Source organism: Fusarium solani (assembly GCF_023522795.1).
Source record: "Fusarium solani strain SB1 chromosome Unknown bctg00000003_1, whole genome shotgun sequence".
NCBI classification, from domain to species: domain Eukaryota; kingdom Fungi; phylum Ascomycota; class Sordariomycetes; order Hypocreales; family Nectriaceae; genus Fusarium; species Fusarium solani.
Window position 1 is genome coordinate 355,339 of NW_027072154.1, and position 14,666 is coordinate 370,004.

Below are 14,666 nucleotides of genomic sequence, written 5' to 3' on the forward strand. Positions count from 1 at the left end.
CTAAAGGGCAAGCCGAGGAGGACGATTATCCGACTTCAGTTACTGACAGACAGCTCGCGGAGAAGCTTATCTATTCACCAACGGCCCCAAAGACACTCGAGCCTGACCTTGTTTGATGGAGACTCACTCGACTGATGGTGACCCAGACAATTCATGGCCCATCCATTCATATCCTCCATGTGGAGACTCGTGTTGCTACCATATCCACCAGCTGGGGGACAGATTCAGTTGGATCTTACTCTTCAAAACAGGACCCATTTGAGTTTGACCCTGCTCGGCCCCTTATGACGTGATGACTTCTATCACTTTTTTCTCAAGGCATGGGTTCTTTTCACCAGAGGATCCTGTCACAGGTTCCACATCCTCTCCACTAACAGGACTTGGTTCTCGTTATGAGTGTCTCGCCCTTCCCGTGCTGATCCCTCTCATAAAGGCCTGTCTGTCTGCTTCTCAAACGGGTTTCCTTCTCTCTTTTTTCCATCCATCCCCACATGTATTAACCCCAGACGCCTTTGGTGGTTTTCAACTGTGGTATTAAGTTATCTCGACGAATTCTCAGCCACTTAACAATATGTCCTCTGACGAAAAGGACTCCTACAAGGGCGTTGCCAGCCCCAACCCGGAGCTCAGCAACAACAATGAGGGCGACAACGCCGACGGTCTGCACCGTCGTCTGAACAACCGTCAAATCCAGCTCATTGCCATCGGAGGCACCATCGGAACTGGTCTCTTTATCGGTATCGGCGCCGGTCTGGCCAAGGGTGGCCCCGGTAGCCTCCTCGTCTGCACGGCTCTCTACTCTTGCGTCCTCGCTCTGGTTAACAACTCGATCGCTGAGATGACCACCTACATGCCTGTGTCTGGTGGCTTCATCCGCCTTGCTGGTGCTTGGGTCGACGACGCTCTCGGGTTCATGGTCGGATGGAACTTTTTCTTCTACGAGGCTCTTCTGATCCCCTTTGAAATCGTCGCCCTAAATCTCGTGCTATCCTTCTGGAACGACAATATTACCAACGCCGGCCCGACTGCAGGATTCTGCGCTGCCATCATCGTCTCATATGGGTAAGGACTGAACCATGAGTTGAATCCTGATGTTCATCGCCAAGGAAGCGCTCTACATGGTGTCGTCTCATACTTCTCCCGTGCTCCTTTCTGTGTGTATGCATGCTAAACTATTGTGCCCCTATCTAGTGTGCTAAATGTCCTTGCTGTCGGTGTCTTTGGTGAAGCTGAGTTCTGGCTCTCCGCCGGCAAGGTGATCCTCATCTTGATCCTGTTCGCCTTCACATTCGTGACTATGGTCGGTGGAAATCCCCAGCATCACGCTTATGGCTTCACCTACTGGAAGGATGCCCATGATGCCTTTGCTACCTATCGCACTGAAGGTGACCTTGGACGTCTTGAGGGCTTCATGGGCGCCATGGCCGCCGCAGCCTTCTACGTTGTGGGCCCCGACTACATCTCCATGGTTGCTGCCGAGGCCAAGCACCCCAGCAGGTACATCAAGACGGCCTTCAAAACCGTCTACTTCCGCTTCGGACTGTTCTTCATTGGTGCCGCCCTGACATGCGGTATCGTGCTGGACCACAAGGACCCCAAGCTCGTGTCGGTGCACCTCGGTGACGGCGACAGCTCTACTGCCGCCGCTTCCCCCTATGTCATTGCCATGAAGAACATGGGTATCGATGTTCTCCCCCATGTTGTGAATGCGTTGCTGTTCACGACCATCTACTCTGCCGGCAACACCTACACATACTGCGCCACCCGCTCGCTCTATAGTCTCGCCCTCGAGGGACGGGCCCCGGCCTTCCTCCGCAAGACGACCAAGAACGGTGTGCCCATCTACTGCTTTGCCGTCACCATGCTCTTCCCGCTCTTGTCCTTTCTGCAGCTCGACAGCAGCTCCTCTGAGGCTCTGAGCATCTTGCTCGCCCTCATCACGGGCGGAGGCATCGTGGACTACATCACCATGAGCATCACCTTCCTCTTTTACTACCGCGCTTGCAAGGTGCAGGGCGTCGACCGCAAGAAGATGCCCTACTACGGTTACTTCCAACCCTACGGCGCCTGGATCGCCCTCGTCCTGCAGATCGTCGTTGTCTACACCTATGGATACACCTCGCTGGCGCCATTCAACGCCAAGAACTTCTTCTCCAACTACACCATGCAGATCATCGCTCCCTTCCTTTACCTCGGCTGGAAGCTGCTCAAGGGAACCAAGCTCGTCAAGGCTGAGGAGTGTGACCTTGTCTGGGACCGACCTGTGCTTGATGCGTATGAGGAGAGGATGATGATCCTGGAGCCACCGACGAGTTTCTGGACTGAGACGCGGGATATGTTCCGCTTCAAGCAGAAGAAGTCGGTGCCTGATGTGCATGTGTAAGACACAAAGCAACGTCAGGAGATGGAAGCAAATGATGAGGCATGCCACGCTCTGGCTTAATGCCAGACGAGGGAGCTTTGGGCCTTCTGGCCAATTGTGCTTTGAAGAAGGCAACCAGGCTTGGTAGGCCAGCCAATGGCTCCTTTGGCTTCGGTGTACATGGGCATAATTACTCTGCTTCGTGCTTCATAGAGACTGCCGGGCGGTCTCTTTGGTGATACCCCAAAAATGTCGCTCCAACGATGGAGGTTTAACGACCACGCAACTTGTATCTAGACTGCATTTTGTTATGGACATAGAACACATATTATTCCACGAGCAATGTCTTGTGTCCCAATTGATGCCATTCATGTTACGGTTAGGATGCTAAATATTTTATCCACTGGAGATGAAGTTTCTTGAGATGAACCTGGTGAGGAGCATGGACTCTAATATACTCGTAAGCTCGCTCTAGCTATAGGCTTAGAGATCATCACCTACGAAGCAGCCCCCCTTTTTACCGCCGACTTATTGAAGAGTAATTTAGCCTCATAGCAAACCAAGAAGTGACCTGGACCAAATCCATAATGGCAGCCTGACATCGTATGATAGTAGACACATCGATGCTGTGTTTCTAATTTTCCACCAAATTTGCGTAGAACTCAGTGGAAAAGCAACGACTGGTGCGACAGACCATTGGCCAGATTGTTCCTAGAATGCCAACTCATGGGATTGTATCGGCGGAAGCGTCTCCGGATGGAACATCACCCGCAACCATTCCTATCCTGGAGGCGGAAGCCATTCCGCCAAGCGCTTCTTCTATTAAGATAAAGTATACTCGTATTCAGATATAAAGAGTCTAGTATCAGTTCCTCACGATTTTGGTCGGGCTTCCTCACATGCTGTTCGCTTTCTACCATGGCGCCTCATCTCCTCCCTTCCAATGCCACCGAGGGCCTTCGAGAGCTCCTTAATAGTGCCTGTCGGACTGATCTGCCCTGTGCCAGTGCTACGGTTGTGAGTGCCACATCCGAGTTGTTTCATCAGGAGACAGTGCCAAGCATTGGTCAGGACGATGATGGGCAGTTGGCGCACAAACATGAATGTGACGATCGAATCTACTGGCTCGCCTCTTGCACGAAACTCGTCACAGCAATTGCCTGTATGCAGCTTGTGGAGCAGAAAAGGCTCGCATTAGATGATGGCAATCAACTGGAAGAGCTTTGTCCCGAGTTGCGAGACGTCAAAGTCCTCGAGAGTGATGGATCGATGACGGAGAAGAACAAGAGGATTACATTGAGGATGTTGCTGACGCATACTGGTATGTATATTGCCCTTGTTCAAATGCAATCCGAGCCTCTGATATCTTAAAGCCGGTTTCGGATACTCGTTCCTCAACAAGAAGCTCCACAACTATAACGAATTCTCTGGATCGGCTCCAGACATCCATCAACCGTTGGTAAACCAGCCAGGGGAACGATTCGAATACGGGGTATGGCGACTCTTTTATTCTGTCCTTTTAAGCGTTTTGTCTAACCAAGTTTCCCAGATCAGTATGGACTGGGTAGGCATCGCTGTCGAGCGTGCCACGCAAACCAAGCTTGGCGACTATATGCAAAAGCACATCTTTGAGCCATCAGGTATCAATGACATGTCTTTTCTCCCATCAAAGGACATGAGAGCACGCCTAGCTGGTTTTTGGCAGCGTGACGCAGACGACCGTCTGAGCCCACGGCAATACCCTCTGAGCAAACCCTTGGTCCCTGATCAGGCGTCAGACATGTTCCAGAGTGGTGGCGCCGGCCTATGGGGGACTGCTCGCGAGTATAGCAGTAATGCGCCCTCCCAACTAGTCTTGATGGAAAACCATTGTCCTAACCATGTCGACAGAGCTTCTGAGGGTCCTGTTAAACAACGGGACCTCTCCCCTTACTGGCAAAGCCATCCTCCAGCCCGACACGGTCGAAATGATGTTTGAGAACCAGTTGACTCGAGATCCGGACTTTGCTCGCACCAGCCTCCCAGCGGTGAAACCTGAGCTGGTGTACCCGTCCGAGGAACTGTACCCGCTCTGCCCGGATGGTGAGCCGCAGGGATGGGGACTCGGTTTCATGATCTCGCCAGGCGTGACGGGACGTTCTAAACACACGGCCCACTGGTCCGGCTTGTCCAACTGCTTTTGGTGGTGTGATAGGGAAAAAGGGGTGGCGGGTATAGTTGCGTCCCAGTTGCTGCCTTTCCCCGACCTCAAGGTAGTGCAGCTATGGGCAAATGTTGAAGAGGCCACCTATAATGGCCTCCGGGAGAATTGAGGTTCGATGTGTTCGTCTAGACTGGAGGGTGGTGGGTAGTTACTAAGGGGCAATATCTGCTGTCCCATCAAAGAATGGAGCCAACGAAAACCAATCTAGACCGTCTGTGTTTACCCAGTTACTATCCTCCTCGCCGAGGCCAAGGGCGAGTGTTGAGGGGACGTCCTTTCCAGTAATCAGGTCGAGTCCCAAGTGTCTGGCGTCAACGGAGAGGGTAGGCTGATGTCCCTCCAACGACGACATATGAGGGTCGTCTATCATTCTATTTCCTTGGCCCACTTAGTTATTATGATAATCGCTGGTGGGTAAAAGTCTTGTACATACCACTGTTGTAGGATGATGCTTCCTGCTCCAGGAGTTCCAAGATTCTGATACAGCGTGATGCAGATCGGCTTTGTGCTTGATACTCGCGAAGAAAGGTCAAACATCGATTCCAGTCAGTCATCAGAGAGGGTTGGTCAACGTCGTTATACTTGGGCAGACACAAAGAACTCAGAAGAAGAACAAGAGCACAGCCGTGTATATCTACCGTGGTTAGCACGGGGGGCATGCCTCGAACAATATCCAACTGACAACTTACAAAGTACGTTATACCAGGGTGGTGGTAGGAGGTGAGCACGAGAGCGTGAATTTTCTGTTATCAGATGAACAAGCTCTTGCGCGACAGACGCACACAAATTCCCGGTCTTTATCAACATGCTCTGTCGCATGCTCGCATTGGCTGTACCAAGCCGGGCTGGTACCACGTCTTTTGAGTCGCAGAGCTCCGACAATGAGGGCCTTAGCAAGATCAGACGCACATAAAGAAACCTGCAATGCTTAGCCGACGTGTAAGGGTTTGATGAATTCACAGTAGTAACGTACCTTGCTTTGAGTACTGTAGCTTGTCGGCAAAAGATGGCTGACCTCTTCGACCGTGGACCGCCCAAAGACGAGTTCTCGATCGAGTAGCTGTCGGCTTGCAGATGCGCCGGTAGATTTCGGTTCCACGCATCAAGCTCGCCATCTAAGTCAAGCAACTTTTGTAGCCCGGCGTTACTAATTCCCTTGCGTTGTGACTCGTCTACGCCGAGGCCTGGGGCGGACGCACCCTCATTCTCTGAGCCTTGGTGGTAAAAAGAAGTGAGGACTTGGCCGAGGATGTCCTGCAGTTTGATGGCGTGAATGTAGCATTCCACGCGGCTGGGCATATCACTTGGCTGAGACCCTGGACTATGGGGAAATCGCGTCAATAGTTCGTCATCGATGGTCGATGGAAGTGAGAGTCGGCTATGCGCCGCACCCGAGTGTATCATAAGGGGGCGTCCATAAGTAAGTGAGAGGATCCTACCATTAGAATATTAGAGGAACGAGGTTGGTAAAGTCTGTAAGCACTCACCGGTCGAGCAAGACACACCCAGTCCAAGCGCGTCGGCGCATTTCCTCTTCGAGCTGGTCGGCTGCCTGACAGTTGCTAGCATCGCCTTCTTCCCGCTCTTCAGGTTGGAGGTGCAGTCCTATTCCCTGGGCGACACGGATTGCCATCCCGATGATATTCCAGCACGAACTCGTGATGTCTCTGGTCTGGAGGTACTGGCCCATGAGAAGAAGTACCTGTACTAAGGGCGTACTTCCGCTTTCCAGCAAGTCGAGGCCGAGGAGGCTCTTTGCGCGCCTGAAGAAGGTATAGCTGATGTCGTCTCGTTCCTGTTGAGTGAGCTCCATGTTGTGAAGCACGCCCAAAGCAAAGACGATATTGAGCATGCAGTGAAACAAGGACTCGTTGAGGGTACTGTAGTATCCATTCATGGAACAAGTGGCTCTGTTTTCTTGTGGAGACGTCTGAGGCGTCCAGAGTGTGAGATAGCGATCATAAAATGACGGCCAATGTAGGAATGGGTATAGAGAGTGCACATATGTCCAGAAGAGGTTGACGAGGCGATCCGCGTCAGTTCTAGGGGGAACATTCATTCCGAGCATGGGGTGGAACTTGTCGTACCCAGAGTTGAGCCATATAGATGACATGGGCGACGGTTCGCTTGCTGACACCATGGTGTTATCTTTGCCCGTCGAACAGTTTCCAAGAAGCCAAGGCACGTGTCCGCAATTCCGTCGGCCCATGACACTCCGGGCCTCACGGAGGAGGCTGATTGTGCTCGAGGGGCCGAAGTAGTCAGATGGGTGTTTTGATGATTGGGGATTCGCACCATGTATGGACACGACGACTCCCATGGCGTCCATTGCGGGCTGTTCTGCCCCTGTGTCGGCCATGGCTGGTTTTTCGATCCCTTCTTCGGGATGATCTTTTGGGGGAGACACAAATGCAGAAAGTGGTCCAAAGCTCAAGTTGGCCCAAGGCGCAGAGGTTTGCTCTGAAGCATTATCGATAGGTACTACTGCCGTGGATTCCAACGGCGAGGGTATTCCTAGATGGTAAGAACCCATTGCATCCGTCCCGTCAGGTGCATCATCTTCGGGCACGCGAACACCATGGTGAGTATCGAGCTGTGGCCTCTCATCTGGGCTGTCATTGTGGTCGTCACTATCGTCTTGAGCAGGGAGTACCACAGCCGGAGAGCCTTCTGGCAAGATGACAGGGCCACCGAGTTCGCCCTCAGATGGAGGGATGTATACGTTGATAGTACCTGCTAGCCTCTGTGTATCCTCCAGCTCTTTGACGCGACTCTTGAGCTCCTGAACATAACTGCACAATCGTGTTAGACTCGGGATGTGTAAGTGCTCACGTGAGTTTACCTGTTGCTCCACCATCCCTTGCTGTTTCTCTCCTGATTCCATATGCATCGCGGGGCGGGACGGGTTTTGCATGCTCCACATACGGGCTTGACTCCGTCACACTTGCGCTTCCTATCGCGGCACTCCTCGCAGGCCAGGGCAGTTCGGCGCCGTTTCCGGGGCGCTCCTGAGTCAGGAGAGTCGGGTGTTGTCTTGGAGGTCGGAGGAGCCATGGGGAGGGAGCAGGGAGCTAAAGGGGGATTGCTTCAGAATTGAGATGTTGCATGTCTCAAGGCCACGAGACTCGTGAGAGGAGTTTGGAGGGAAAGTCAATTTATTCACCTGTTTCTACCCCGCATTCAAGGCCTGGAAGACCGCCACTAAATCTTCACTAATCTCTATATCCGGGGTGCCGAAAGGTTGTGGTGTGGGGTGATGGGGACCAGGAAGACACTGACATCACCGTCACAAGGGGCCACCTCGGACATCGAGGACAGTTGGCTTCGGCCTCGCGGGAGGGCTCATGTCGAATAGAAGGGGCTGAGAGTGGGTACGGGGGCTCAATAGCTTCATATTGCAATCCATTACTAGGCAAGGAAGATGGCGCTTGGGAGGGCCGTTTATGCAACAGCGATCCAGTTTTACGGAGTCTCTGGCAACCAGCTTGGTCTCGTGGCCAGTCATACCCAGGAACTAGCCTACTGCACAGCCCATTGTCAAGTATCGATGTCCCGGACTCTTCGGCTGGCGGAGCTGACTCGTCCGTGGCTGGTCCGGCGCTAGCGGCTATGCTTCCGCAAGTACCTAGCAAGGGGCGGAAGCATATCCGGACAACAACCCAAGCCAATATCGACGGCACCGGGCCCAGAAGACGAGGATGCAAGGAAGCCACGGCAGTTACTGGCCTAGATGAGTGCCGGGAGGGAGATCAGGACATGGTTGCAGCTAGTCCTGAATAATGTTCTGCCACGACAACACCGGCTTGATGACCTGCAATACACGACCCGTTAGATATCACACATTCGTAGTGCTTAGCGGTAGATTACTTACTCGTCCTGCTTTGAGATCTTGAATCGCCTTATTTAGATCCTCCGCAGGGTAGCATTTCGAAATTCTGTCGATGGGGAATTTGTCGCTGTAGTATAACTTGAGTAGCTCTGGGATCAACTTTTGTGGCATGAGCCATCGAGTGTGTCACGGGGAAGCAGGCTAACTTACCTTTTGCGGATTCGAAAACCCTTCAATAACTCCCACAATGCGCTTGCAAGACAACAGGAGGTCCAGCGCGTTGACCTGGATTGTTGCTGTTGGCTGTGGGACACCCACCAGCGCCAGCGTTCCCTCGTGAGAGAGCGCCTGGACAGACGCCTGTAGGAGTGTTGCAACTCCTGTTGTATCGATGATGTAGTCTACCCCTTCCGGGAACTTGTCTCTGATTGCAGTGTCGAGGCCTTGTCCCGTGCTCGTGTCGATGATATGCGTGGCTCCTAGCGACTTGGCTAATTGGAGTTTTTCATCAACGAGATCGACTGCAACGAGATGCTCCACCCCGATCGCTTTGGCTGCAAGCATGGCAGCGAGACCGACAGCACCCATGCCTAGGACTGCGACTTTGCTGTTGCTGTGAGGCCGGAGGACGTTCAAGACTGTTCCTGCTCCTGTCAGGTAGCCGCATGCGAGGGGAGCCAGGAAGACCAGGTCTTGGGGCTTGGCCGATATCTTGACCACCGAGTTCTCGCAGACAACCGCCATCTTACTGAAGGATGACTGTCCAAAGAATTGGCCAAACACGGGTGTACCGTCGGGCAGTGAGATCGGTGAAGTTGCTCCGGGACTCTTACGTCCAGGGTTGATAAAGTTAGTCTCAGTCATTTGGGAACAACTACCGTATCGTTCCTCGAGGCACCCTCGACACTGTCGGCATGTGTGAAATGAGAGCACAACCGTATCGCCCTCCTTTAGGGACCTGTCAGACACGCTTGATCCGACGCCTCGTACAGTACCGAGTCCCTCGTGGCCGAGCACCACTGGATATCCCCCAATTGGCATGCCACCTTGCTGAACAACAAGATCCTAGAGCTGCATGTTAGCCTTCAAGTCCACTATTTGATCTAGATAACATACCGTATGGCAAAGTCCGGTGTATTTGATCTCCACTAGAACCTCATTTGGTTGCAGTCCGTCGAGCACAACATCTCTGAGTTCAAAGGGTCCGCCTCGCTCGGCGACGACATAGGCTTTGGTAGCAGTCCTTTTAGTATCGGGCATTGTTGCAAGGCTCTTGAAGACAGATAAGAGGAAAGTCTAGACGGATTGCGAGATGGGATAGAATGAGTGATGGACAAGGTCAGGGGGAATACCATGATGAGATCCTTAGGCCTCTTATACACGAGGCTGCCCTGGCAGTCCGCGGGAACGTATCCGCCACGCAATTTCCACATTTCTGGCTGTAACCTGAAGCTGATCCGCATGAAACTAGGACGAGGTGAGTATTATTCTACTGTTGGGACTGAGAAGCACTGGTTCACTTGCCCTTAATTTCAGTCAGACAACAATATGCACTTCACCTCACCATAACTAATGACGAAACAAAGAAGCACTCAAGCACAATTCTAACGTGCAATTCAACTGCCGTAAATTTCTTCCACACGATAGCCAACGTTCAATTTGTTAAACTATAGGATACTGTCTGAACCATACATCCAAATCTTTGCGGCCCCGGATCAAGTTCCGCTCTCAATTCTTAAAACGGGGGAACAAAGAGAGAGCGTTGTCGCGGTTAATCTGGTTAATCAAGTCCATATCCCCAAACTTGTACGAATCAAGCCCACTCGTGTGGAAATCGATAATCCCGTCATTGGCATAAGGCGTGTCGCTGCCGTAGAGGAGATGTCCCGGCTTGGCAAACTTCTCCAGAACCCGCAGCACATTCTCCGAGCCAGCCACGGCTAGATCGTAATAGAAATTCCGAGCATCGTCCAGAAACTCGTCGAGCTCTCCCTTGGACTTGGGCAGGATACTAGCTGGTCTTCCGATCAAGTAGGGAAGCACGCCACCTCCGTGGGAGAGAATGATCTTGCAGTTTGGGTTGTTGCGGACAGTCTTGTTGTATATCATGTCGAGGGCGGTTGTAGTAGACTCGAAGGGGTAGCGGATCACTGGCTGAGGAAGACCGCTGACTTGGCTCGTATCGACAGGATGGGTAGGGTGGACAAATACGACGGCGGAACGACGGCTGAGTTCAGCCCAGATGTCCTTGAAATCGGGGTGGCCCAGGTAGTGATTATCAGTCCCATAACGGGTAAACAAGGTCACACCGTCCGCCTTGAGGGTGTCGAGGGCGTAGGCGATCTCGGCAAGGGCCAGCTCCTTATCAAGAAGGTTCGGCAGAGCGGCAAAAAAGCCGTATTTCTTGGGGTTATCGTCTCGCAATTTGGCAGCGTACAGGTTAGCCTTGCGGGCGAGCTCTGCCGATGCTGCCGGGTCCTTGAGGATGCAGGCACCCGGGGCAGTCAGCGACAGGATGGTAACATCTATGCCGAACTTCTCGTTGACGGCGGCATCTGACTCTGGGGTCCAATCAGGTACGAACCAACCTGAAGGGTCTCCGCCAGAGGAGATGACAGCTGGAGGGAGGTGAGATTAGGACAACGAATGTGCGTGGCAGAGAACTGACCTTGACGATAAAAGTCGGGGACAAAGTGGTGGTGGACGTCGATTCTGTTAGGGGCCATGTTGAGTATAGATCCTTGTAGTCGATAGCAAGTGATAGGTGTTCTGTAATGTGGAGTGAAGATGTTGAGTTGCAGTGAGACAGGGTCATTACCAGGGCATATCCCGGCCATGTATTTGTAGACTCACTCGCTCGCACCGAGCCCGAGAAGCCGGAACACATCCCCAACTTCCCCAGACTTCTGCCAGATTTCTCCGCGGGTTTGAAATCCAAACATGGTGTTCCCGCCTCAGCCGCCCCGGATGCTCATCCGCAAGGTTAGATAGTGTGGCGACTCTTCCCCTTTTGACCACAACTCCACCGGCAATCGCTTCCCCAGACACTCTTGACAACAGTATCCGGATCAACATCCGCAAAAACTGCAAAACAAATTAGATGAGAGCCGGATATCGACCTATTTTAACGCCATGTTCTACTACCAAGCATAGACTCGTCATTGATTCACGCATTCATCCCCACCAAGCATCCTTACATATCACGCACGCAAATATGGACACCAAGTCAGCTCGGCAATTCGATGGCGTATATGACGTTGTCATCGTGGGTGCAGGAATATCCGGCATCAACGCCGCCCACCACATCCAAGAGAAGCTCCCAAATCTCACCTACACAATCCTCGAGGGCCGCGACAGCCTCGGAGGCACCTGGGACTTGTTCCGCTACCCAGGTATCAGATCTGATACGGACCTGCATAGCTTTGGCTTCAGCTGGTTCCCCTGGGTGGAAAAGCGTGCCATTGCTGATGGGGGATCCATCGTGCGATATCTGCGCAACGCGGCTGAAAAGGAGGGGATTGATGGCCACATGCAGTTCAAGCGCAGAGTTATCTCTGCCAACTGGGACTCGTCGGACCAGTCATGGAGTCTAGTAGTTGAAACCGATCTGGGTCAAACTCTCGAGTACCAGGCGCGGTTTCTGATCCTGGGCACAGGTTACTACGACTACACGGAGCCACGGACACCCGACATCCCAGGCCTCGACAGCTTCAACGGACAAGTGATTCATCCGCAGTTCTGGCCCGAGAATCTGGACTACGCCAACAAAGAGGTTGTCATCGTTGGCAGCGGCGCCACTGCCATCACACTTCTACCCAACCTGGCCAGCAAGGCGAAGCAGGTGACGATGTTGCAGCGGAGCCCGACGTATATGCTGTCCATCGACAACAGCACCGGCAATTCGTGGTTCCATCGCATGTTACCGGAGCTATGGTCCTTCAAGCTCAGCCGCTGGGCATTTATCTGGACGACTGCTATGATCTTCTACTTCTGTCGCGCGTTTCCCCGCGCTGCGAGATCGAAGCTTCAGCGTTGGGTTGGGGAGCAGCTCCCAGCACATGTCCCCATGGACCCTCACTTTACGCCTCTCTACCGACCATGGGATCAGCGACTTTGCTTCAGCCCCAACGGAGATTTCTTCAAGGCTATCCGGGAGGACAATGCAAACGTGGTGACGGACCGCATCAGCCAAGTCAAAGGCGATGCCATCATCCTCTCTTCGGGTAAGCAGCTAAAGGCAGACATCATTGTCACCGCGACCGGCCTGAAGCTCAAAGTCGGCGGGGCCATCAAAATCATGGTGGATGGGGAACTCGTCCAGCTCTCGGACAAGGTTGCATGGCGGGCATCCATGCTGAGCGACGTGCCCAACCTAGCCATTATGATCGGCTACGTCAACGCTTCGTGGACTCTCGGCGCCGACGTTACAGCACATCTCATCTGCCGTCTTCTCAAGCATCTTCAGGAAAAGGGAAAGTCAAGTGCTGTCCCTCGGCTTCCCAGCAATGTCCAGCCGCGGCCGCTTTGGGATCTCGACGCGACATATGTTAAGCAGGCCGAGAAGAGCATGCCAAAGTGTGGAGATTCTGGCCCTTGGAAGGGCCGCACAAACTACATTTACGACCTGTGGCGTGCAAAGCATGCAAGCATCACTGCTGGACTTGAGTTTTCTTCTGGTGGTGCCAAGGTGTGACAGGGGTTTGGCTGATAGGCAGCCGATGAGAAGCAGTGATCGTACTTCAACATGTCATGTTCAATAGTAGTGTAGAAGTAGTAAAATCTTGTTATTCATAGATTCGTATAAATGACTCGATAGAATTTCCTGTGCGTTAACAACACTGGATAAAGACTCCTGCCCGTGATACTAGGCACAAAGATCATGTTTGCGAGGTTCCAAAGCTAAAGAGCAACTAGGCGCTTTGCCTGGCGCACCTTCATGACAATTGGCTGTGGTTGAATAAAATATCCTGGACGAAGCTGCTACACTGAGGTAGGTTTGAAAGAACAAGGCGTGCCCAGGTCTAAGTTGCGACTCATCGGATCTAGGTAGTTTCGTTCATATTCGGTGGGCTGTTTGTTATCATAGCTGTTTACCCCCATATACTCCGGGACCATTTCCCCTCTCAGCTGCAATAATCTTTCTCATAACCTCCAGATCAGAAGGTAGTAGATCCTCGAGCAAACTGGTCGATCCATCAGCCACAATGGTCGCGTCTCCTGGCCTGGCTACCGCTAAAGCTATTCCCCCACGGTATGTTCCCTTCTCAATCAGGTCCTTCATCCTCTCGGCGATCTCACTCGGCTTTATCAGGATGGTGCCAGTTTCATCTCCGTTTTGGCTCTCCATAATGCTCTTGAGAAGAGGCGTCTCGACAAGTCTAGAATTCACAGGTTAGATCAGTTCACACTTTGTTACTTCATAAACACTTACCCAGGACAGATTCCGACAACTTTGACCTGGGCTTCAGTTTCAGCTTTGGCCAGACTCTTGATAAGTCCAATCGTTCCGTGCTTGCTTGCAACATAGAGAGCCGTCGCGAAATGGCCATTGACTCCTGCGATGGATGATGTGATGAGGACGACGCCTTTCTTGTTCTTTCCGAGGCACGCCCGGATTGCGATGCGACTGAGTTTAATGGGGTGACCGAGGTTGATGTCGAGCTCGGCATATCTCTTAGTCTCACGGTCACCCCAGAAACTTGACCATTCCTTGAAGAGTCAGACCAGGAGAAAGACACAAAGGGGATGTCACTTACAGGTTCTCCAACACCAGCGTTAGCGGCGTAGACGTCTGGAACATCACCAAACTCCTTCTCAGAGAAGGGAATCAAAGCCTCAAGATTATCCCATTCTTGGACGTCGCACTTGATGAAGCGGACGTTGGGGTCGTTGCGCACGAGGGGTTCAGCTGCTGGTGACAGGGCAAGGTCGGCGATGATGACTCTGGCGCCACTTGTCAAGGCCAACTTAACAAAGGCCAGGCCGATTCCTATCCAAGACACGAGCAGAACTCGTCAGTTCTTGAGTTTTACTTGCGAGTAGTTGCTGAGTAAAGAACGTACCTGAGGCACCGCCCGTGATGACCACAATCTTACCGTCCAAGGGAAAGTCGCCTAGCATGGTGATGAATACAAGTGTCAACGTACAGGGGTTGTGCCTATAATCAACTACGGGTAAATTAAGACTTGTATATGCCTAATAAATGTATCAAGGTAGTCTCAAGTCGAGATAAATGAAAGCGGCTATGCTGCCGGACACCCGGCGGATCTACT

General features: G+C 52.5%; 7 protein-coding genes across 7 annotated transcripts; 3 read left to right on the forward strand and 4 right to left on the reverse strand.

The window, feature by feature from the left end:
- Nucleotides 1-571: 571 nt before the first annotated feature.
- MRS44_005664 (uncharacterized protein) lies at nucleotides 572-2,383 on the forward strand (the record flags this gene model as incomplete). Its single annotated transcript, XM_046270095.2, has 2 exons — nucleotides 572-1,062; nucleotides 1,192-2,383. 2 exons carry the CDS (start codon nucleotides 572-574, stop codon nucleotides 2,381-2,383), a joined length of 1,683 nt encoding a protein of 560 aa, XP_046140782.1.
- Nucleotides 2,384-3,280: 897 nt separating this feature from the next.
- Nucleotides 3,281-4,674, forward strand: MRS44_005665 (uncharacterized protein; the record flags this gene model as incomplete). Its single annotated transcript, XM_065621483.1, has 4 exons — nucleotides 3,281-3,683; nucleotides 3,736-3,854; nucleotides 3,912-4,194; nucleotides 4,253-4,674. The coding sequence occupies 4 exons, from the start codon at nucleotides 3,281-3,283 to the stop codon at nucleotides 4,672-4,674; spliced, it is 1,227 nt and encodes a 408-aa protein (XP_065477555.1).
- Nucleotides 4,675-4,716: 42 nt separating this feature from the next.
- On the reverse strand, nucleotides 4,717-7,619 carry MRS44_005666 (uncharacterized protein; the record flags this gene model as incomplete). Its single annotated transcript, XM_065621484.1, has 6 exons — nucleotides 4,717-4,943; nucleotides 4,999-5,199; nucleotides 5,255-5,484; nucleotides 5,539-6,000; nucleotides 6,053-7,357; nucleotides 7,408-7,619. 6 exons carry the CDS (start codon nucleotides 7,617-7,619, stop codon nucleotides 4,717-4,719), a joined length of 2,637 nt encoding a protein of 878 aa, XP_065477556.1.
- Nucleotides 7,620-8,331: 712 nt separating this feature from the next.
- MRS44_005667 (uncharacterized protein) lies at nucleotides 8,332-9,654 on the reverse strand (the record flags this gene model as incomplete). Its single annotated transcript, XM_046280603.2, has 4 exons — nucleotides 8,332-8,376; nucleotides 8,437-8,553; nucleotides 8,605-9,459; nucleotides 9,511-9,654. The coding sequence occupies 4 exons, from the start codon at nucleotides 9,652-9,654 to the stop codon at nucleotides 8,332-8,334; spliced, it is 1,161 nt and encodes a 386-aa protein (XP_046140779.1).
- A 468-nt stretch (nucleotides 9,655-10,122) lies between these two features.
- MRS44_005668 (uncharacterized protein) lies at nucleotides 10,123-11,120 on the reverse strand (the record flags this gene model as incomplete). Its single annotated transcript, XM_046280602.2, has 2 exons — nucleotides 10,123-11,012; nucleotides 11,063-11,120. The coding sequence occupies 2 exons, from the start codon at nucleotides 11,118-11,120 to the stop codon at nucleotides 10,123-10,125; spliced, it is 948 nt and encodes a 315-aa protein (XP_046140778.2).
- Nucleotides 11,121-11,608: 488 nt separating this feature from the next.
- On the forward strand, nucleotides 11,609-13,087 carry MRS44_005669 (uncharacterized protein; the record flags this gene model as incomplete). Its single annotated transcript, XM_046270395.2, has 1 exon — nucleotides 11,609-13,087. One exon carries the CDS (start codon nucleotides 11,609-11,611, stop codon nucleotides 13,085-13,087), a length of 1,479 nt encoding a protein of 492 aa, XP_046140777.2.
- A 387-nt stretch (nucleotides 13,088-13,474) lies between these two features.
- MRS44_005670 (uncharacterized protein) lies at nucleotides 13,475-14,514 on the reverse strand (the record flags this gene model as incomplete). Its single annotated transcript, XM_046280601.2, has 4 exons — nucleotides 13,475-13,772; nucleotides 13,826-14,103; nucleotides 14,151-14,383; nucleotides 14,457-14,514. The coding sequence occupies 4 exons, from the start codon at nucleotides 14,512-14,514 to the stop codon at nucleotides 13,475-13,477; spliced, it is 867 nt and encodes a 288-aa protein (XP_046140776.2).
- Nucleotides 14,515-14,666: the final 152 nt, after the last annotated feature.